This window comes from Selaginella moellendorffii, unplaced genomic scaffold (assembly GCF_000143415.4).
Source record: "Selaginella moellendorffii unplaced genomic scaffold, v1.0 SELMOscaffold_12, whole genome shotgun sequence".
Lineage (NCBI taxonomy): Eukaryota > Viridiplantae > Streptophyta > Lycopodiopsida > Selaginellales > Selaginellaceae > Selaginella > Selaginella moellendorffii.
Genome location: NW_003314273.1, coordinates 2,630,621 through 2,654,177, shown reverse-complemented (window position 1 = coordinate 2,654,177; position 23,557 = coordinate 2,630,621). Strand labels below are relative to the sequence as shown.

Sequence of the window (23,557 nt, the reverse complement as noted above, 5' to 3'; positions counted from 1 at the left end):
AGATCAAGATATGATCTAGAGCAGTCACTGCTCAAAGCGGAGGGAGAATGCGAACGTTTGAGGTCTCAAGTCTGCTCAACGCTCGAATTCACTCGTTAGATTGAAAAATCTACGCGCTTAACGATCATCTAGATGCAGACAATCCAGCAGCCAAACTCGCGGTTGGGCGAGAAGCCAATAGTGGCATGCTTGTTTTCTTGTTTTACTCACTGTCACCGGTAATCGTTTATTCATTGTAAGCTGAAGGTGCTCTCTCCAAGATCTGGACGACGTAGTGGAGATCGTCAGGCAGCTGTTTGAAGAGGAGACCTTCTCTGAAGTCGGCTCACGGCATGAGAAGAACCTTGACTGTCATGCAAAACATGGTGGCAGAAATATTGGACAAGGTAAACAAAAGCCAAGCTACTAAACTCTCTCGCCCGGCGAGAGCGAAGTCCCCGAGTGCCTATGCGGTGGGAGGAAAGCTCCAGGTAAATTTTACGATGGCTTTGCTCGAGAAACTTATCCAATCCAGACACGCTAAAAGCCGCTTGCGTCCGGAGAGCTCAGATCATCCGGCCCGTCCGAGGCGGGACACATGGAGCCCCTGAGTCGACATGGAACCAAAACACCAAACTCGCAACGGAAAGCTCGATGGATTCAGCTGGCACCATTTTGCAGCGCCTGATGATTGGCCTGTGGAAATGGCCAACGACGGCGCTGCGAGCGCGCGAGACAAAAGCACAGCTCTCTTTTAATTGAGAGCCGGACTGGACTGGGCTGGACCACTTCCTTCTTCTTCACGTGAAACAAAACGCTTCGCGATCGATCGAGAGATAAGCTGGAAAAGAATTTCACTTGTTTTTTTTCCGTCTGATTTCACAAATGCTTGCTTCCTTTAAACTACAGATCCTCACAAATGCTAGAAGAACCAGCTTCGTCACTAACCTCTCGGAACGAACAAACCACCTAAAGGAAAACCGCTGCTTTTGCCTTGCTTCTGTTTTAGATACACGCACTTCCAACTCGAATGTACATGGCCGCCGTGTCTGATGAGGTACATGAGAGCTGCTACTGCTGCTGCTGCTGGATGATCTGCTGCTTACCTTATTCGTTTTCCTGTGTTTTTAGTGGTGATCGATCTCGCTCTCCTTCCTCAGGCCCGGAAGATCAAGGGAAGATCTTTGCGATGGCTTGAGGAGCGAGCGAGACCCCCACTTTACAACCCGATTCCTGTGGAGTTAAATGGAAGTCAGGGAAAGCTCCGGCACCTCTGAAGCTTTTGTGAGCTCGCGTTTGCGTGCTGCTGCTGATCTTGTTGCGTTACTGGCAGGAAAACCTCGGTTATCTGCGTCAGAAACACGGTGTAACAAAGCTGTAAAACTCTCTCCAGCAATGCAAGTTACCTGTTTTCTTCTCCTCTCTGCTTCCTCGGCCTAAAAAATCAAAAGAAAAGCATCATCGTCTTTAGTGTCTGGATCGATCACGAGTGATCCAATCTTACCTGCCATCTCTTCAATCTGGTATTTTCTTCCTTGAGCTGCGTAAGCTCGGCTTCTAGCTCCACTGTGTAAGCCTGCAAAAAAAACAAGGAAAAAAGAGTAGAAAAAAAGCCTCTTTGGTCAAAAGTGCGACTTACTTGCTTCCTCGCTCGTGACCGCGCCGCCGACTCCCTGTTCTTGATCATCCTCCTCTGCCGCCTCTCCACAGTCTTCTCCACGACGAGATCCAAGCTCCTCTTCTTGCCGGGAGCCTCCGGAGTCGCCATCCCGGGGGAGAGAGCCAGGCTGCTGGGCACGGCATCGTATGGAGCATCGAAAAACGCGCCGGGATGCCCCGCAGGGACGATCAAGTTCGGCCTTTTCGAGAAATCGGCAGCTTGGTGCATGAGCTGCTGCTGCTTCACCTGATAGTTGTACCAATCTGGATTTTGAGCCATGGAATCGATGCTGTTGGGTATGGTTCCTTGGGGGCCGATTGCCTGGACGACACCCCCGGAAGTAGCATCCGTGTCCTCCTTCACCACCCCGGCCCGGATGAGAAAGTCCTCCAAAGTCATCTCTCCATAAGAGAGATCTTGCTGCTGCTGCTGCTGCTTCTGGACCTGGATCTCCTTCCACACCTCGTCCACTGTTTTCTGGCTGAGAGTTCGAGGGATACTTACGCTGGATTGCCGCTGGAGAGAGGAGGGAGCGGGCGGGTTGTCGGTGGCGGTGGAGGTGGCGGTGCTGGTGTTGGTGTTGGCGGCGCCGCCCTGGTTCTCCTCGGCCGTCCATACGTTCTTCATGAACTCGTCCATGTTCATGCTGCCGATTTTTCCCTGGTCCAGCATTGAATTCTGGAGCTCCTCCAGTGTGAGCGAGTAAATTGATCCCTGGCGGCCCAGGCCGGAGCGCTGCGGGCCGACGCCCCCATTTGGAGGAGGATGGAGCATCGTCTTGGAAGAAGCCATGTCTTCTTCTTCTTCCTCCTCTTTCTTAGAAAGATTGGAGCTCCCGAGTCCTGTCTAGCTCTCTCACTCACTCACCGATGAGACTGCCTTGATCGGCACTGAAGAAAGAAAAAAACGCTGCATGATTTTTTTAAACTGGGAAGAAGACCAAAGAGCAAGGGACGAGAAGAAAAAAAGGGAAGAAAGAGAAGAAAGGAGGGAGGATCTCAGATCACACGAGATGAGCTCCGGGGCATCGATCACAGGCAGCGCAGAGCTCCGGAGCATGCATCAGGAGCGCACAAGAGCCGGGAGGAAACCCTAGAAGGCGAGAGAAACAAGAGAGACAAGACACGCGCATACCTCACGCATTCCGGACGGGATCGGTGAGCGGCATCGGCATCGGGCGCACCGCCCAGCGCTGGAGCTCCTGCCCTGCCTCGCTCGCGAAATTAGGGTTACCGAGGAAGAAGAAGAGTACTTCAAAGGAAAACAAGTAAATCTAGCTTAAAAGGAAAAAAAAGTGTAAGCGTTCTCGTGGCTTAGCCAAACTGCTAAAAGGTAACGTCATTAAACTGAATAATTTGCTATACAAGTCACAAGATACCAAATTAAAAAAAAAACAAAAAAAACACAGAACATTCATTTATTCGTGTTTACATGAATCTTATCAATACTGTTAAGTACAACAATAGAATTTGCACACAAATAGAAGTTATGGTAATAATAGTGAAGGTGTAAATTTTACCAGTTTTTCTAGCTTGGATTCTTTCTGAAATAGGAAAGTAACTATGAGTTATAGATAAAGAAAGACTTCTCCTCCACAAAGAAAACAGCTCCATTCAAACAAATTGCATTGCAAACTCCACCAACACCTTTTGAATAGAGTGCAGAACAACACACCTGTCTGACCATTGGAGGCAACAGATACACCATGATTCCTATGTAGCTGCTTATCCCATGGCCAAGTCTGCTTCAATCCAATCCTTAACCCTTTCAAATCCAAAGTGATCAGACCTGGATCATTTAACTTCTTTGTAGTGATGTAGTGATGTGAGTAAAGCAAATGCAAAGTGGTATCTGGAGTGTATACGTGTACTTGTTGTGAACCATGTGTACACACTTCTTACCTCAACTTTTTTTTCTTCACAAGAACCAGACTGTATTCCTTGAAATGCGGATGCTTGCCTGAGCCTGCTGGACGGCAAATCCTGGGGAATTGATCAATTCCCATCACTGTTTGCACACTGCTCTCATCCCGCACACACACCAGCTGCAGTGGCACTTAATTCACGTGTAAGGAATATACTTAGAATGTTCAAGTATATTGGATATTCTTTAATCTAATGGCTATGATTTTTCGCTTTATTTAATTAGTTTATTAATTTTCTTTACTTATCACTATTCCTGTGGCCAAAAAGGTATGAAGTTCTTTATTCTGTCTCATGACTAGAACTTCAAAAGTAACAAGTAAAATTTATCAGACTATATATATTTCTAATAGGAATTTTGCCATCCTTTAGATCTCACTAGGAAAAATTACAACTCCCACTTTCTATATATAAAATTATATATTATCCTCTAAGTTAAAAAGATGTCTGTAACAGCATGCCAAACATAGCTATGTAAACCTAAAAGCTAAGTCATTAAACTTCTGAAAATAATATTATTGAGCTCTCCACACTCATGGTTTCTTTCTCAGTCTAGAAGGCATAAAAATTGTTCTAGCTTTTTGAAAACTGAAGACTGCATAAAAATTTCATTAGAAAAATCTCAATAGAGTAAGGAGTTCTTACCTGAAGAGGGTAAGAGGCCATAATGGCAACACCATTACCCACCATTTATCATGATGTGCAATGGCTAAGATATTAACATTAATATTCAATGCTATGCAATCTAAACAAGCACTTACCCTTATTAGGTGCTACACTTAGCATTCATAGAATTAAAGACAAACCAGTCATAAAAAAGAAATTGCATAAAAACTATAAAAAATAAAGGAAACCTTGTTGCTGTTTGGCACAACAAATTCTTCAGTAATATAGTTGCCTTCTATGGTTAATTCTCTTAGAATTCATCATTTTTATTGACTCTTTGCTCTTGAAAAACTTAATATTCCCAAGTTTCTCTTCAGAATAAAGCATTAAAACATTCTTAAGCAAGTAGTTATCATTAGCAAGCACAAACTCTAAAATATAATCATGCACTTTTCAACATAATAAAAATAAACAATGTATTTTTACCATTATTGTATTTATAATACTGATTGGTTGTGAACTTCAAGACATTTCTTTAAAAACTAAAAAGGTTGACTAAGAGTTATATTTTATTTCCTTTTAAAGATGAAATAATACATATATTTGGAAGAAAAAACAACAGCACAATTAAAAGAAACAACATTTTCTAAAGTGTAAGTATTCTATATTATTGACATGATTATATTCCTCCATTTTTTACTATTTTGTATACTGATATAGCCATTTGCAGGTGCATGCTTCTCTCTTGATCAAATCTCCAACTTTTGCAGAAAAAAAGCAGCACGGAGCTCCAGAGCATGCATCAGGAGCACTAGGGAGGAAACCCTAGAAGAAGCAAGAGAAACAAAGAGAGAGATGTGCATACCTCACGCATTCGTATCGGGCGCTTGGCCTAGCACTGTCGTGAAATTGCCCAAGGAGGAAAATAAAAGTAATAGACAAGACTAAGTAATACAAGTTATGGTACTAAAAGTGAAGGAGTAAATTCTACGAAATTTGCTAGATTGGAATTTTTCTGAAATGGGAAAGCAACTGCATCTGTAATAGATAAATTCAAAATGGTTGTAGATAAAGACTTCTCCTCCACAAATAAAACAGCTCCATTCAAACATACCATTGGATACTTTACCAACACCTTTAGCCAGATTTTCACCTCCAACATCACCACCTGTTTCTCCTTGCATACACCATAGCTGCATGCTGTTTTTGAATTGAGTGCAGCACAACACACCTGTCTGACCATGGCAGGAAACAAATAAACCATAATTCCTGTGTAGCCACTCATCCCATGCCCAAGTCTGCTTTAATTCAAACCTCAACCCTTCCAAATCCAAAGTGAAGAGACCGACATACCCTGGATCATTCAAATTCTTGTCAAAGCAAATACAAAGTAGCGTTGCCCACCATTTCCCCCATATTCTCCAACTGACACCATCCCAATGGTGTGCTAGCAGCCCTCCAGCATCCGAGTCTCGAGTTGTATACATGAGCTGTTGTAAACATTGTGTAGACACTACTCGCCTTACCTCTGATCTCAACTTTTTTTTCTTCACAAAACTTTTTACAAAGCAGACTGTGTATTCCTTGAAGTCTTGACTGAGGTCTGGCAACGCTCTAAAGCATCCAGTGAGTGGATTGCCTACTAGGACCTGGTTCCCTTTCAAAAAGCAGAGCAATCCACCAGCACTTCCTATAAGAAACCTCCCCTGTGGGCACACTTCCATCTCTATCCAGTTGAAGGCATTGCTTTTGTTAAATGGGTTGCCCTTGAACATCCTTCCGCACAACATGCCTGCAAGAACATAAGGAACAGCTAAGGTTGGTCTTGACCGTTCCAAACGCTGACTGGCTGACTGTGATTATTGACCAGCTGTGAAAATGCTGAATGGCCAAACAGTTCACAAATTTTTTTTGATAAAAAAAAAGCATTTTTAATAAAACCACATTAATAAAAATAGGAAAACCAAAGCATTAAACGAAACCAAACCAAAGCATTAGACTTCTCGCTGCTCCACGCTCAATCGAAAGTGGAGGCTGACCAATTGGAGAGTGTCACCCTGCAGAGCTCGGTACACACGCAGCTCCTATAGGCTATAGCCCTCTTGGTCAGATTTGATGTAGGCTTGCTGGACTGGGCATTCATGGATGGATGGATCGCTCCATAGTAGTAGGAAAACAGCAAAGCGGTGGAGATGCAGTGGCGATGGCGATAGCCACAGCAGCATCAGAAATCTAGCCCCTGCGAGCGCAATCGCCATTTTTTTCACTGAACGGAATCACCAAATAGAGCTGTCCGACCGCGTTCAGCGGTGGTCGGGATTCTGGCTGAATGCAGTCGGGACCAACCATGGGAACAGCTGCTGGAATGCTTGCCTGTGCCCCAAACACTGGGGAGTTGATCAATTCCTGCCACCATTTGCACACTGCTCTCATCCACCAGACATCGCGCAGCGGCAGCTGCTGCAACACCTCCTCTTCAATTTCTTGATTCATTTGCAACCCTAATGATCTTAACCTATTCTTAAAAGGTAATCATAAGGAGTGATGTTCTTCATGAACTCGTCCCTCCAATGTGAGTGAGTAGATCGATCCCTGGCAGCAAACGCCTTCATTTAAAGGAGGATGGAGCATCGCCTTGGAGAAGTCATGTCTTCTTCTTCCTCTTTCTTCTTGATGTGATGCTACTAAGAAAGATTGGATCCTGTCTAGCTCTCTCACTCACTCACCAATGAGAGTACCCTGATCGGCATTAAGGAAAGAAAAAACAAAGGGATGAGAAGGAAAAAAGGGGAGAAAGAGAAGAAAGGAGGGAGGATCCACAAATCAGGAGTAAGAGGAAACCTTAGAAGATGCACTGGAAATTGCCCAGCAAAAAGCTGGTGAGTTGGCAAGGTGAAGTTATCTAAAAAATTTAATTCTGAGCCAAAAGACAAATACATTGGCAAAGAGTTTTATGGCAGCTTGAAACATAGCTCTAGTTTTCCTGCAGTGTTTTATATAAGAGAATTGTAGTTGTAGAAAGAGACATAAAGAATTTCTCACTGGGAACTACTCCAGTGACTATGGGTGGGACAACATCGATCTCACAGCCGACCTAGAGGTGTTTACATAAAATCAAAAGTTGAAAATCATCCACTGCTGGTAAAATGAATGCCTTCAATTGCACTTGCCTAACCATGGCAGTATGGCTACCATTGTGAGAGCCAACTTCTCCCATGTTAAAACCCAGCACAAAACCTGAAAATAGAATTTCCTCTGAAAGAACGAAAAGATCTTACCTATTCCTAGCTAGGGCATCCTACAAAGATGAGTGGAAAATTTTTGTGCAGCATATGAGAGATCCAAGCAGGCTCTGCCATAGCAGTCCATTTGCTAATCCAGCCCTAAAGAAAAATAGGATGGATAAAACCCTATCCACATGAGCCAAGCTTTGTATATCCAACACTGCAAAGGACGCTCACTTGACATACCCATCCATAAACTTTATGCTTGAGCAACACAAGCTCCTGGGCCTCCATCTCTAGCACTCAGCACTGCTTCTTCTTCTGCAAACTTTGAGGCTAAGGAGTTGCAGTAAAGAAGAGAAACCTGGAGCGAGTGAAACTTTGGTGTCAAGGAGGAGTTGTGATAAAGAAAATTTCCTTGGCTGCAAAGACAGAGTAGGAGGGGCTGTGGTTAAAGGAGAGTTTTTCCCTCTTCAGCTACAACTTGCTAGTATTGCCCAGCAAATGCTGGATGAGTACAAAAATTAGTAATTTTATACAATTTTTTTCTTTTGATATTTTTATATGTATATATATACACACACAATAGCATAGACTATATATTTAGAACACTGATATATTCCTAAAAGTGTAAAAGAAGAATTACTAAGTAAATATTATTGATAAAGATATTATATGCATGATTACTTAGGAATATGGATATATTTAGAATACTAAGATTTTAATAAATTTAATACCCAACCTAGAAAAAATTAAAACAAAAACTGTTAGGAATGAGTTTTTTATAGTTATAAGAAGAAATATATTTAGTACACTTCCAGAGAAAAACAATAAAATAAGAATTACAAAAAATAAATTTATTAATTAAATGTTATATGTAAAGTATGTTTTTATTTGGGATATAAACAAATTTAGAATCCTAAAATGTTAAGAAAACTAATATATTATTACCCAGACTCAGAAATATAAAGAAGAACTACTAAGATTAATTATCATTAATTTAGGGAAGCATCATTTAAATATTATGTGTTTACTTGGAATATGAATAAACATATAACTAAGATTTAAGAACATTAATATATTACTCAGACTCAAACATAACCTAAAATTAGAAAATTTTATATAACCCTTAAACTCAAACACCTAGAAACAGAATCAAAATAAATTAATGTAATTTTAAGTATTATAGATTTAGTAAAGAGTTACTTTGCCATGTGTCTTTCTTAGAATATAGAACAATAAAATTTTAAGAACACTAATCTGCTACCCAGACCCAAGTAAAACTAAGAAAAGAAATAAAAAAATAATTGTTATTAATATGTAAACTATAAATTCAAAACCTGATATCCTATATTTGCAAGATTTATGAAGATGTTTAATTTGTTTATATTAAGACTAAGCTAACCCACATCTTGAGCATGTTGTAATTGCCCAATCAATACATCAGTACAGCTTCTCTATTTATCAACTAAACATATACATAAAGAAGAAAATTGTAAGACAGGGTAAGTGCCATCTTAATTATACTAACTGATTGAGGCAAGTTTAAATCAAAATGAATTTTAATCATAGTATCCAAGCTAGGAAACAATATTCTTGGCCCAATGGTATTGGCACCTAAGCAACATCTTTTGTACAATCACTAGCAGACTCAGCAGCCATGCCCCACAGGAACCCTAAAAGCGATTGTTCTTGTGCCCACACAATCCCTTGCAAGAGTTTTCCAGGAGCCAAAAAAAATTGATAAGCAATATAGGAGGGCCACAGATCCACAGCAGCAACATTTTTTGTCACTTACTGTCCATGGCTTATGCCCCAACAATTCTCTACCCTAGCACCCAGCCTTTGCACAACCGGAGGAAGGTGGAACAACAAAATAATTTGTGCTTACCCCGACTTTGATCAACCACAATAGACTTGACACTCTCGGCCTTCTGCTGCTGGAACTCTTGCACGAGTGAGCAGAAGCAATGGGAGATAAAATCCTGGCTCCACCATCCAGGCAGCCCCAGAGCTTGGTTCTATAGTGTGTAGAGAGGCAGCAACACAGCCCAGCAGTGCAAAGCAAGCAATACAAGAGCCTGTTAAATAGGCACATTGAGAAAATGAAACTCGCATAAGAAAGCAAGAAGCAAGATCTTGACACCAGTAGTACCAAGACATGGCTCATTCTAGTGGTGTTGACACAGTGCCTCAGATTTGGATTGCAAATTGGCAGCAGTGGCAAGGGCTGTCTCACCATTTCATAAACCCTAGAAAAAAAAAAACCAATTCACTCGACAGATGATAGGCGACAGGCCATAGGTGCAGTTACAGTCAACACATTTGTATGTGCCATGTGTTACAATGCCTTTTTCTCTTGCCCCACATAGCTTGGCACCTCCCATCAGCTAAGAGCAAACATCAGCACAATTATTCAATAAAATGTTGTCGCGAATGTGACTTTGGGTATCGAAAGTTACCTGTCGACCAATCCTTATGGACACTCTTACCTTACTGCCACGATGGCAGAAGGTCGGTATTGCTGGACCCTTTATCAGTCCCTCTTATGCTAGTGGAGTTAACTGGGCATTTCGAGTGTACTTAGACCGGATAAGTATAAGGACAGAATTCCTATGTGTTATTAACTAAGCATACTTAGCTTGGTAAGGAGTTCCTGTCTTGTTTTGTCTTGCACTTGCTAATGACAAGAACCCTCGCGTATTGAGATTAGTCCCTCAATATCGCTATATGATAGTTTACCGTGTCTGCCAAACACCCTCGCTATCATGCCCTTTGTGTTAGTCTTATTTCGGTCCCAAATGCTATTTATGGAAAGTGTCCAGATTTGCTCATTTGGCATATCTACGGAATGTAAAGATCGGTCTGAACACAATGGTGTTCGTCCCATATCCAAATTCACAACCTAGGGACATTCCATATTTAGTAAATTTCGAGCTTGTCCCAAAGACTAACTCCTGATACTAAGGAAGGCTTGGGGTGAAAGCCCAAAGGCGTGTGTTCCTCAAGGGGGGGGTTGTGGGGGGTTCCAAATGTATAGTAGGGATAGTGGGTAGGTCGGGCATGGCCGACCAATTTGAGGCATAGTCTAGCTCCCGCTTGCGTGCCTGTCCTTGTTCTGCGTCCGGCTTGGATCTAAGCCCAAGTTCCATTCCATGCTAGCTGGTGGAGTACCCATATCCTCGCGTTAGGCCACCGATATGCCGAAATAGCGCCAGACTCCATTTAGCTCCGTTTTGCATGCTGGTCTTAGCATTGGGATGCTGGTTGCTCCAAGACTGTTCCAAGTCGCTCTGGGCTCCCGTTCCTTCGCTCCTTGGGCTTTATGCTCGGGAGTTGCTCCGTGGTTTGGTTCCATCACCCTTTGGCTTCACATTTGGGAGTTTGGCACCGTTCCTTCGTTCAGTGGCCCAAGGCCTTGAACCTCGGGTTCTTATGGACACGTGGCATGGACACGTAGCATCTATCATGTGGCATAAAGAGGGTTTAGGTTCCGCTTCGTGGTGTTATCCTATGGTAAATCACCATAGGATAAAGGGTTAAAACCACATGCGTTACATTTGGTATCAGAGGATACGTCTCAGCGAGTGTTATCCAATGAGATTGGGCAATTAGTCTCGTTGCATATGCAGAGATGAAAACAATGATCCGAGTGGGTACACGTTTTGGTGCAAAGGCTTCGCAATCTTTCCTTGGGTATGGTTTTTGTTACCTTTTTGTACTGTAATATTGTGAGCTTGCTCTTGGGCTCATAGGATGGATTTGAGTTGTTCCATTTGTACGAGTTTGCACTTGGGCTCGTGAGTGAGGCACATTAGCAACTCGAAGTTACACTTTGAGTTGGCAGGATTAATGTTAGTCTATCGGTGGTTCCATGAGTTGTTCCAATGGTTCCGTGAGTTGTTTCACGTACCGTGAGTGAAAGTAAACTTTCTCTGGGTTTGCTATGAGTGGCAAATAGGCTGGTCCGTAGCTGTTTAGCACGGCACTAGCAGATCCTTCCTAGGCATGATTACAAGTGGATCAATCAAGATTATAGGGATTAGTCTATTGCTTCAAGTAGTCATTACCGTGCTCTTTCATAAACTTTTCTTGGATTGAACTGAAGGTAGTGCGAAAGTAAGCTTGAGGTTTAGTCAAAGATGAGACCGAAAAGAGAGTCATTGGGGACGAAGGATCAAATACGTAAATCATTTTCTCTTGGAGAGATGATTTGCAATGAGGTGTTAACTCATTGCTCATGTTCATATTATGCAATCAAGAGTCCCTACCTTGATGCATCTTGGAGATGATGGTCTTACAAATGGTGAGTTATGGGATGGATAGTGGTGAAGCACTATACCATTTTGTCTAGACTTGCTATTGAAAGACTTGGATTGCAATGCTCAATTCTTTTCCGGGGAACCTTGCTATTGCTCCTCGAGTAGTTTGGTGTTGGATTAATTTTGAGATTGGTCAGAAAGAGAGTGGCATGAGCTTGTCTGTGTTGTGAACAAAAGTTAGTATTGTTAAGTGTTGTAAATCTCTATCGGTGGAGTGTGGCATTTATGTTGCATTTTGTCGAATCGAGTTGACACTTGATAGTCACATAAACCTTTGAAGTAATGACATGGGTGTTGCTCATGGTGTTGCTCAATTGATGATCAAGTCATTATGATTTCCATATCATATCCAAGTGATAATGAGCAATGTGTTTACGAAGTTGCTTGGTTAAACGATGATCAACCCCAAGGTGGTTGATGGTGAAGCTAGTCTACTTGCACAAAGTAGCGTTGTAGTAACTTTAATAGGATTCTCAATGGTGGTCCATTATGCTAAGCTTAAGTTGGTTCCTTGTTTCCTTGAGGGTTTGCCTGTAACGTGTTGGAAAGAGTTATAGCATTCACTTGCTATAGCTTGTTGGTTTATCCGTTAATACTTGGAGTAGATTGTTGGATAGAGAAGGTGTGAGGTTGAGGCATTGACATTGCTATTACTTGTGTTAGTGGAAGTGACATTGTTATTCGAGTGATGAGGAATTTTCCTTAAAGCTTGATTTTCCATGTCATTTTTCTTGTTAGCGTTTTGGCTTCACATTGGATCTTGAAAGTGGTTGAAAAAGAGTGTTAGTGCAATGTGGATATCCGAAGATGTGGTCTTCGTGATCAGGCTTTGGATGTTCCATTTGCATTTTACGGATGTCAGTGTTGGATGTAGAAAGAATGGACAAAAAGATGTTCGAGGCTTAAGCATACTATGGGTCAAGCGAATTTGTGTTGAGGTGAACCTATGTGAAGTTGTTAGTAGGAGGAAGTTGGTTGAGTTTTGAAAGTTTGTATTCTTGGACTGAGAGTCATTTTTTCTCTAGGATGGAAATTTTCCATAAATTTTCTTAGACTTTTCCAATGGTTGATCTGTTGATCACTTTGCTCGAAAACCATTCCGTTTTCGTAAGCCAGTACAAACTAGTGAAAGGGTTGGAATTGACTTCGGTTAGAGTTTGTATGATGCAGCCCAAAAGGGATGTTAACTTTTGGGGCTAAGGCAATTGAGTTGAATAGAGCCTGGAGTTAGTGTAGAAAAGTGGCCATTGCACTTTTCTAAGAAGGGTGACTCTTGTGCCTTTCTTCTGTAGCGTTATGCTTGGTGGCAAGTTACACTTTGCATTTCGTTAGACTCTATGAGAGTAATGGGCTCTCACTGATCTTGACTTGGTCTTGGTGGTCCTACGCCTTGGCTGAGGAAAGTGATATCCAACTTAGTTGTTTGAGTTTAAGATGTTAGTACCCATACTATAGCTTTGTCTATGAGGAGGTTGTGTACTGATATGAGTTCGTCTCATAGTCTTCACTTTAGTTTCGGCTAAGTGTTGATCATGCATAGCTAGCTTCTTTAAGGCATGCTCAGAGCTATTGACTAGACGTGTTGGTGAGCTTATTACGGTTGAGTTGGATTCAAGTGGTCATTTAGTTCGTGCTTGTCCATGAACCTTTATTTCGTGCTTGGGGTATTATGTTTATATTGGACAAGTATATAACTTGATGGCATGAGTTTAGTGTTTGGGTCTTGTGAAGGCAAGTTAAAAGAGTGATTATTAATTACTTTGCGACTAGTGATTGCTTGTAGACTTTGTCAAGGGCTTTTGACACTTGCTTCACTTGATGATGATTTAGCAGTGATGGGCTTGCTTTACTGGATGGGGTTGCGGAGGATCGTGTTGTTAGATTTACATGGGTTTTCCATGTTGGCATGTTGACTCTACCTTTGTCGATATCATTTGGTTGCGTTTAGTTCGTGGTGTTGGATTTCATGGAGTCTTGGATGTGGTGATTCACTCCTTGAGAAAGTGTTATCTGTGACTGAGTATTGTTAAGAGATTGGTCTCGGATACTGAGTAAAGTATCTCCGACTTTGGTTAGCTTGGTTGCTAAAAAGTTTTGAGTGGTGATTCACTCTTGCTTTCTTCTAGCTTTGTTCTAGTGTTGATGGCATTGAAATGATGCCTTGTTGTTGAGATTCAAGTGAGATGAGATGTCTATCCTTAGAATTGATATTGAGTTTCATTAGTCTCGATAGAGATAGTGTTGATGGTTTGGTTGTAGCTTGGTGTTATTGGCATTTGTACAATTGCTAGTTAACAACTGTATTGACGTTTGTGTTGAGGAAGACATTTTGGCTTGTTAGCTTCGATGAAGTTAATATGTGCATCTAGCAATCATTGGTGATGATTGACTATCATCTTGGGTAGTTGATTATCCGTATCAAAAGTTTTGCTTGATTATTGTTGGTCTGGAATTATTTGCTATTCTTCGGGATGGTAGATTCTTGCTTGACGATGATTTAGCATATCTTTTTTATGGGATAATTGATGATCTTTCATGATAGTTAGTTGTTCTCTTTGATAGCTTTTGGCTTTTCGCAATACCACATGTTCTTTGTGGTTTGCTTTAGATTGGTCTCTTGGGTTTGAGACATCAGTAGGATATTACTGACACTTGCTTAGGCAACTTGAGTTCCTTGGTATTGTTGGCTGGGATTTATTTAGATTGGCTTTTGTGATAGTTGGCAAGAATGAGTGTTTGTTAGTCTTACCGCATTCATTCTCTTCTGTTGATTGTTGCTCAAGTTAGTTTTGATAGATTTGGATGTTATTTCCTTCGGGTGATACATTCGCGAGCATTTTGTTTGCTTGTCGATGATACTTGGTGTTCTTTGAGTTCCCTTTTGTAAGTTGTTTGGCATTCTATCTGCAATCTTTGATAGTTAAGTTTGGTTATTGAGTTTTCTTGATGATACACTTGCTATTGCATTTTGTTAGATAGTGAATCCTGTGTTTGATGATCTTGGTAGTTCCTATCTACTATAATACTGGTTTATCGGATGATAACTTACTTGGAATACTATTGTGTTCTAATATAAGATTTATTCCCTGATAATTAAGTCTCTAAGATATCATTGTCTCTGACTTTGATATTGTCCATCTATTGATCTTTGCGTTTGGGCCAGTAATGGGCAGACTGGCTTCGGCATTTCATGTGCATGGTGAAATCTCTAGTCATGGGGTAGCTACTGTCGACTGGTCACATAACCCACCTCTCTGTCGATGTTCCTTATTCCGTTAAAGGGCGTGACCGTGTAAACAACTCTAACTGCCTGTTTACAGTAGTCTATCTAAACCTTACGAACGGGTTTAGTTTCTTTGCTCATGAGGGTTAGGGCCTCTAGCTTCTCTCTCTATGTCCTTGTGGGCAGGGGCGTATCACACTTTTGTAAGCTGGGTGACTCCCAGAGTAGCAAGGGTGGCTAACTCCATTGGTCATTTCCTTGTCGGTGACGGCCGGAAGGTGTCTGAGCTGGTAGCGCATCCGCGCTATACAAAAAGGTTACCCCTAACTCATTTAAGTTGGTGCATTTCTCACATAGTGTGAGTACTGTGAACTTTTTCTGGAGTTGTTTCCTTGGCGGTATTCTAGACTCGAATATGCATCGACGAGGACGTCGATCTTCCCTAGGGGGGGAGAGTGTCGCGAATGTGACTTTGGGTATCGAAAGTTACTTGTCGACCAGTCCTTACGGACACTCTTACCTTACTGCCACGATGGCAGAAGGTCGGTATTGCTGGACCCTTTATCAGTCCCTTTTGTGCTAGTGGAGTTAACTAGGCATTTCGAGTGTACTTAGACCGGACGAGCATAAGGATGGAATTCCTACGTGTTATTAGCTAAGCATACTTAGCTTGGTAAGGAGTTCGCGTCTCGTTTTGTTTTGCACTTGTTAGTGACAAGAACCCTCGTATATTGAGATTAGTCCCTTAATATCGCTATATGATAGCTTACCGTGTCTGCCAAACACCTTCGCTATCATGCCCTTTGTGTTAGTCTCATTTAGGTCCCAAATGCTATTTATGGAAAGTGTCCAGATTTGCTCATTTGGCATATCTACGGAATGTAAAGATCGGTCTAAACACAATGGTGTTCGTCCCATATCCAAATTCACAATCTAGGGACATTCCATATTTAGTAAGTTTCGAGCTTGTCCCAGAGACTAACTCTTGATACTAAGGAAGGCTTGGGGTGAAAGCCCAAAGGCGTGTGTTCCTCAAGGGGGGGTTGTGGGGGGTTCCAAATGTATAGTAGGGATAGTGGGTAGGTTGGGCATGGCCGACCAACCTGAGGCATAGTCTAGCTCCCGTTTGCGTGCCTGTCCTTGTTCTGCGTCCGGCTTGGGTTTAAGCCCAAGTTCTATTCCATGCTAGCTGGTGGAGTACCCATATCCTCGCGTTAGGCCACCGGTATGCCAAAATAGCGCCAGACTCCGTTTGGCTCCATTTTGCATGCTAGTCCTAGCATTGGGATGCTGGTTGCTCCAGGACTGTTCCAAGTCGCTCCGGGCTCCCGTTCCTTCCCTCCTTAGGCTTTATGCTCGGGAGTTGCTCTGTGGTTCGGTTCCATCACCCTTTGGCTTCACGCTTGGGAGTTTGGCACTGTTCCTTCGTTCAGTGGCCCAAGGCCTTGAACCTCGGGTTCCTATGGACATGTGGCATCTGTCACGTGGCATAAAGAGGGTTTAAGTTCAACTTCGTGGTGTTATCCTATGGTAAATCACCATAGGATAAAGGGTTAAAACCACGTGTGCTACAGATGTGGTTAAAGAAATAGCCCCTTTACAGTTACCCCGTATCAGACGATTATGATTGGCTGGATCTGGCGGCCCAGAAAGTTTGGCACTCCCTCCTTATTATGATAGACTAGCACTTGCCCAGCATATGTTGTCTTGTTAACAAATACTGTTTTGAATGTTAAGTCTAATGAACAAATAAAACAGCTTGTTAATAGGACAGCATTCTTGATCAAAAATTTGTTTCAATGCTACAAACAATGTATGGAGGATTTAATATAAACCCTCCTTATATATTGTGTTAATAGTGAAAGTAGAAGGACTCAAAGGGAATAACTATCTTTGGAGTGATGTATAGTAGGGATAGTGGGTAGGTCGGGCATGGCCAACCAACCTGAGGCATAGTCTAGCTCCCATTTGCGTGCCTGTCCTTGTTCTACGTCCGGCTTGGGTCTAAGCCCAAGTTCTATTCCATGCTAGCTGGTGGAGTACCTATATCCTCGCGTTAGGCCACCGGTATGCCAAAATAGCGCCAGACTCCGTTTGGCTGCATTTTGCATGCTAGTCTTAGCATTGGGATGTTGGTTGCTCCAGGATTGTTCCAAGTCGCTCCGGGCTCCCGTTCCTTCCCTCCTTAGGCTTTATGCTTGGGAGTTGCTCCGTGGTTCGGTTCCATCACCCTTTAGCTTCACGCTTGGGAGTTTGGCACCGTTCCTTCGTTCAGTGGCCCAAAGCCTTGAACCTCGGGTTCCTATGGACATGTGGCATCTGTCACGTGGCATAAAGAGGGTTTAAGTTCAGCTTCGTGGTGTTATCCTATGGTAAATCACCATAGGATAAAAGGTTAAAACCACATGTGCTACAGATGTGGTTAAAAAAATAACCCCTTTACAGTTACCCCCTATCAGACGATTACGATTGGCTGGATCTGGCGGCCCAGAAATTTTGGCACTCCCTCCTTATTATGATAGACTAGCACTTGCCCAGCATATGTTGTCTTGTTAACAAATACTGTTTTGAATGTTAAGTCTAATGAACAAATAAAACAGCTTGTTAATAGGACAGCATTCTTGATCAAAAATTTGTTTCAATGCTACAAACAATGTATGGAGGATTTAATATAAACCCTCCTTATATATTGTGTTAATAGTGAAAGTAGAAGGACTCAAAGGGAATAACTATCCTTGGAGTGATGTGTTCTATACTTTAATACCTAATCCTGCTAGTGATGTGCATCTTGATAAAGCCATATAAAGTTGGCTATGGGTGAAAAATGGATGTGGTAAATGTATTCCGACTTGGTCAAATGTTTGGCCTTGACATTCAGAGATTGTAAGGCAATACCCTAAATGCACTAGAAATTGTCTTCTAGACATTTTAATGGAATTTTTGTGTCTGAAGGTGTGAGTGTGATTCAATGGATGGAAGCTCGTGTACCTTTGAATTGGCCTAATACAATTTCATCATCTAGAACTGTTGGGATGGCATGTTTAAGTATGAGGCGTGTCCCATTATATAGTCCAGTCGATGGACATATATTCCTTAATAGAATAAGGATAATACCTTCTTTAAGCAAGAGTTTATATAGTAGAAGACTAGGAGTAATAGAATTTAAGAATTGAATTGAAAAATCTTTTGGGTGTTTAGTATCAACAAAGTCAACACTTTTATAAATATGTATATCACTAGGTAAGGAAGAGACTATAGCATTATTAGTAGGAAAAGTATCATCATTAAGTGGGGTAAGTATGACTCTATTAGATGCAATGTAGGGGTCTAAAATATTCTGTAGAGATGGGAAAATAAAATCAACAATAGAGGATATTATTACCATGTGTAAGGTAATACAATAGATTTTGAAGGCAAATTGGTAAATTCACATAATTATTACCATTTCCAATTTGAAGAAGTCAATCAGTCTATAAAGAGTTGTTTTCACTTAGTCTCATATTCCTTTTTAGTGTGAGTGTTCTAAAAACTTTCCATAACCTATTCATTTTTACTGAATTTGAAACAATTTGTGCTCAATAACCATGTGGAATAACTAGTAGTGTTTGTCTAAGTCACCACTTGTAATAATAACAATTCCTCCAAAAGGTAATTCATTTGTTTTTATATCTTGTAATGCTAAATTAATGGCAGAAAATGCATGTGTATGAACCATACTAATTTCATCCCATATTAACACATGTGCATTTTTAATTTTCTAGCCTGATTCACTATTAACTGTAATAGCAAAAGTAGAAATCATTTATTGGAACAGGAAGTTTAAAGATTATATGCAATGTCTGACCATTATACAGTAAAGTGCTTGCAATACCTGTCCAAGCTATACTAATTACACTTTTGTTTAGAAGTTGAATGTATAAGAGTGTTAAGTAGAAAAGTTTTACTAGTACCATTAGGACTATCAATGAAAATATATCAATTTTTCTCATTTGGATTTTTAATTGTGCTAAGGATATCATTATATATAATCTATTGTTCATCATTAAACTGAAGTAAATTTTGTTCTACAGAATGAATGAACTATGTCAAATTAATATGATTATTTGCATCAAAATTTGTATAAGATAAAGGCGATTTATAGTCTTGATTGGATTTTCCATATAGATTGAATTTTTTATTTATATCATATAAAGCACACTTATAACAAAGTAATGGATCTGTTAGCATAAAATCTATAGAAAAAGAGTTTTTGAATTTTTCCCACAAGGAATAAGGATGTTTTTGACTATAAAAGACACATAAAAAAACAAATAGTTATCTTAATTGTGGTGGCATTTTAAAAGAGCAAGCATCTTTTAAACATTTTTCCCATTCTATATCATTTGCTTAAAGTTCCATAGCAGATGCAATAAGTTGAAATATTTCAAAATAAATATTATGAACTGTTTTTAGATCGTTAGAAAAAGTAGCCCCTCTTTTGTAAAGTAATATAAGACATAAATGATAAAGTTTAGTATTAGATAGGGAAACAAAATACATTTGTAAGATAATATTTTATTGATGTCTAATCTGTCATTGGTGAGTGCATTTATTATATATATAATATAAAGGAATTTTAGGATACGTATATTGCCTTGCATTTGGATCATGTCTATTTAATTCAAACCATTTTGTTAACATAGTACTATTTTAACTAGCTCTTTGAAGTTCAATTTGCTCATTACCTTCGATAAAATAGATATTTTGAAAATTTTCTAGATGAAGAGGAAGACAAATTATAGGTGTTGAATTGCCATGCATTTTAAATTGGAAAAGTCTCCATATAGCTTCTAGAGCAAAAACATAACATGCATTTAAAAAACTTGAAATTTCATCCCAGTTTAAGCTATTGTCATGTTGTTGAGTTGTTGAATGGGTTTTAATAGTGGCACAGTCATAGCCTTTATAAACATATTGAAATAGATATTTAATACTTTTTATAGTTGCACATATTTCAATATTTATATGAGCCTTATATTTTTACAAGAGTACTTGATATAAGGTACAACCCAATGGTTATCCATATGACAACTATTTTTAAAAATTGTATGTTTGTTATTTAGTCTATTTTCCAAATACAGATCTTTTTGTTGTGTCTTTCAACATTCCTTTAAGTTTAATATGGAAAACTCTAAAGACAAAATTAGGACAATCTTCAGGACTTTCATTTGGATGTAAATTTTCTATAATTTCTAGCCATTTAGAGTTGCAAGTGAAAGTAATGAAAATATCTTGTTTTGAGTAATGAGCAACAATTGCCATTGCATCTTGATAATTTTGTTGTATTGCTTTAGATCCACCACCAAAAGTTGAAGGTAGTATAACAATTTTACTGGGGTTCATATTTTCATTTGAAATATGATTTGCAACATAATCCATAAGACTAGTATACATTTCTACTCATAATTGTTTTTGGTGGGTATGATAGTAATATAGGTAATTATAGGTAATTACCTATATTACTATCATACCCACCAAAACCTATTATGCATCAACAATATATTGTTGAGTAAGCTTGCCAGCATGTAAGATTTGGTTGAAACCTAATTGTAGTGTGTCTCTTTTAGATAAATGATATGCATAATATAGAAGTAATGTAGTTTGACATTGTCGCATATTCAAAATATTTGTATGCCATCCTTTATCACCAAAAGGAAATATCAAAAGATAAACCATAGGATCACAATTAACACCAAGTGTTGAAATCTTTCTAGAATGATTTACCATAGGATATATATATAAATTTCACGTCCATGTGGAGGTTCTCCATTCTCACTAACAAAAACAATAGCAACATCATTTGTTTGTGATATATTATAATGTTGATTATCTGTTCCTTCATTCCTTAGTAACATATAAACACCACGTAAAGGACAGCTTGTAATTGCTACTTCATAAAGTTCTTTTTGTTCCATTTCATACATCATTCTATAAGCATGTGCATATGGATTAATATGATTAAGGAGTGTATCAAGATGTAATAGTAAATCTCACTTGCAACTTGTATTAAATGGGTTTTGATGCTTTATATCTATGGCTTCTTGTGTATCTAGCATATAAAGTTGCCCATAAGATGGACTTTGATCACTAGAAGAATGTGATGACATGACACTATGGTAAATTTCCCCATGAATTTTAAAGCAATAAGGAACATTACCCCTTAAAGTGTCCATGTTAGCACCTATTGATGCAAATGCAAGGGCACTATTATAGTGTTTAATATTAGATTTCAAATTAGAGTTTTTGTTTTGCTTGTAAAGCGTAAGTAAAGTATTTGCCAAAGGTAATACAGGTGGCAATATCACTTGACCATGTTGACAATACATAGCAATGTTCTCATTTTTAAAATGTGATGCATTACAAAAAACACAAATAGATGATAAAAAACCAATTTCAAAAGTTGGAATTTATGAATCTTTGTAAATAGTGTGATTTGCTAGTGTGGTTTGTGAAGGTGGAGATGGTGTAGTGGATATTTTTTGATGTGTATATATTTCCTTTTGATCTGAAGTAATTTGAAGCAACTCAAGATGTTTATCAGAATTGTTAGTATTGAAATTCTTATCTAAATGATTGGTATTTCTTATAGTTCTAAGAAGATGACAAAGGTGAGGCATAATTTAGCTTATGCAAGTTCGTGTTTGTAAACAAACTTGAATTTACAAGAGAAATATGAAATAGTGTATAATATGTGGTGGAGGCTAAGGATATAAACAAACCCAAACCTACTATGTGCTTGGTTATGTGTGCTTGTCTAGGGTTTTCCAATTGCTTGTTGGAGAAGGGTGTGCCACAAACTAAGAAGAAAGACTAACCTTTTACTACAAGCTATTGTGATTCTTGGTAGTGCCCTTAAGCCCAAAACCTAATTGTGAGATTTAGGGTTATGTGAAGCAAAAGCTAAAAAAGTATGTTGTGCCGAATATAGATCGGATCTGGCCCATTTGGGCAATTCAACGCCTTGTGATGCCGTGGAAATCCCAGGTTTGTTGCCACCTTAGCTACAGCAGTAGTGGTGTCAAATCAGTCATTGCTATAGCTCAAGAATCTCCAGTGCTGCCACAAAGTGACAGTCACAGTGGAGCTGATCCAAGGCATGGAAATTGTGATCGGCAGCGATGGATCGACCACAAGAGCGCCATGGATTTCAATCCCCCTCTAGATCTTTGGCAACGAAGGTTTCCTTGCAATCTGATCTAGATTTTTTAGAGGATCAAGCACTCTAGCAGCACCAGCAGCAACACAGGATCGAGCCAGGCACACAGGCGAAGGGAAATTGAGTCTGTAGTTGTACACCATGTACCTCTTCTCCAGCTTCCTTACGCTTTAGTTTGATGACATCAAGTGTAGGAATGCGTTTCAGCTACATTTGGGAATGATGTCTCATCTGCATGCGTAGTTTAAATGGGGGCTTAGGTCACTTCTAATAATCTACATTGAGGCAAGGCTGTGTAAAATTTTCATCGCTGTTTTAACTACAATTGTTTTCTACTGTTAGGATGGAATGTCTATATCAGTCTGTCAGAAAATTCTTGCATATGGTGGAGAGGTACATCATATGAGTTCATGTGCTTTTCTAACTTCACGTGAACTGTAGGACATAGCAAGATGTCTTTTATGGGTCCAACAACGGCACGGGAACTGGCCCCTTGTAAAAACCGTCAGAATACAGGAGGAGTTTATAAGGCTTTTGAGTTTCGAAAAAATGTGAGAGTTTCATGTTTCCAGTATGATGAGACTTCTTTGCATTGTAGGTTTTGGACTCTTATTCCAAAGATTCTGAAGAAAACTATACCAAGGCTAGTTCCCTTCACTAAAAGATTTGTTAAATCACTCATGTAAGGTTTTCTTTGTTGCTGTCAATTTGAACTTTGATGCTAATGCTTGCAAAATTCATAAGACTATGACAAAAACCAATGCTATGGAGTTTTTTGCCAAATTGAAGAATGGTGAAGATTATAGAAAGGAAGCATTTGGAAGCAGCCAGTTTGTATATAGGCTTGGTTTATTCAAAGTATATCCATGCCTCCTCATGAATGGTCTCGTTTATAGAGAAAGTCAAATGTACTATATCAAATCTTAGGGACATTTCTAATGTGTCACTTGAACTTAGCCACAATTTTCATTGATGGCGGCCCTTGAGCTTTACAAATAACTTATGCTGCATGCACATAGCTGGTACTGGGAAAGATTTGAAGTATATGTCAGTTGCATCAATGGTTATTGAAAGCCATCCAGTTGTATGTAGTACTTAAAGATGAAGTTTTTATCATATATCCTCTTGGTAAGCCTTTCTTTTTTTTTTCTAATTGAGCATGACTCAGTCACCTTACAGGTTGGAGGAGTAGCCTTTACACCTGGCATTGCCGAATTTATTGAAAATAGGTGCGTATTTTGATTCATTTTATCAATCCCTTATATTTGTACCATGCAGAATTATCCACTCAGTTCAAGTGACAAAGAAATGAGTGACAAAGCTCCCAAGCTTAAGGTCAATAGCTTGTAAGCAAGATAGATGTTCATTCTTTTGCTAGTTAAGCAAAAGCATAGGTACCGTTAGAAATGGTGTAGGCACCAAGTTA

At 39.8% G+C, this 23,557-nt stretch overlaps 1 protein-coding gene across 2 annotated transcripts; it reads right to left on the bottom strand.

Annotated features, from left to right (window-relative positions):
- Positions 1 to 816: 816 nt before the first annotated feature.
- On the bottom strand, positions 817 to 2,876 carry LOC9660050 (ABSCISIC ACID-INSENSITIVE 5-like protein 5). 2 transcript variants are annotated; one of them, XM_002969364.2, is made up of 5 exons: positions 2,774 to 2,876; positions 1,619 to 2,529; positions 1,484 to 1,555; positions 1,386 to 1,415; positions 817 to 1,327 (listed from the first exon to the last, which is right to left on the bottom strand). In XM_002969364.2, the coding sequence occupies exons 2-5, from the start codon at positions 2,429 to 2,431 to the stop codon at positions 1,232 to 1,234; spliced, it is 1,011 nt and encodes a 336-aa protein (XP_002969410.2). In that variant the 5' UTR covers positions 2,432 to 2,529; positions 2,774 to 2,876; the 3' UTR covers positions 817 to 1,231. The 2 variants fall into 2 exon arrangements, with proteins under 2 accessions (XP_002969410.2, XP_024529938.1); XM_024674170.1 differs by having other exon boundaries at positions 1,619 to 2,876.
- Positions 2,877 to 23,557: the final 20,681 nt, after the last annotated feature.

Bases quoted from the DNA above. Each gene is read 5' to 3' on its own strand.
- LOC9660050 (XM_024674170.1), bottom strand. From the start codon at position 2,431: ATGGCTTCTTCCAAGACGATGCTCCATCCTCCTCCAAATGGGGGCGTC. The intron at 1,556-1,618 runs GTAAGTCGCACT...TTTTTTTTGCAG, and splicing joins GGTCACGAGCGAGGAAGCAA to GCTTACACAGTGGAGCTAGA. The intron at 1,416-1,483 runs GTAAGATTGGAT...TTGATTTTTTAG, and splicing joins CCAGATTGAAGAGATGGCAG to GCCGAGGAAGCAGAGAGGAG.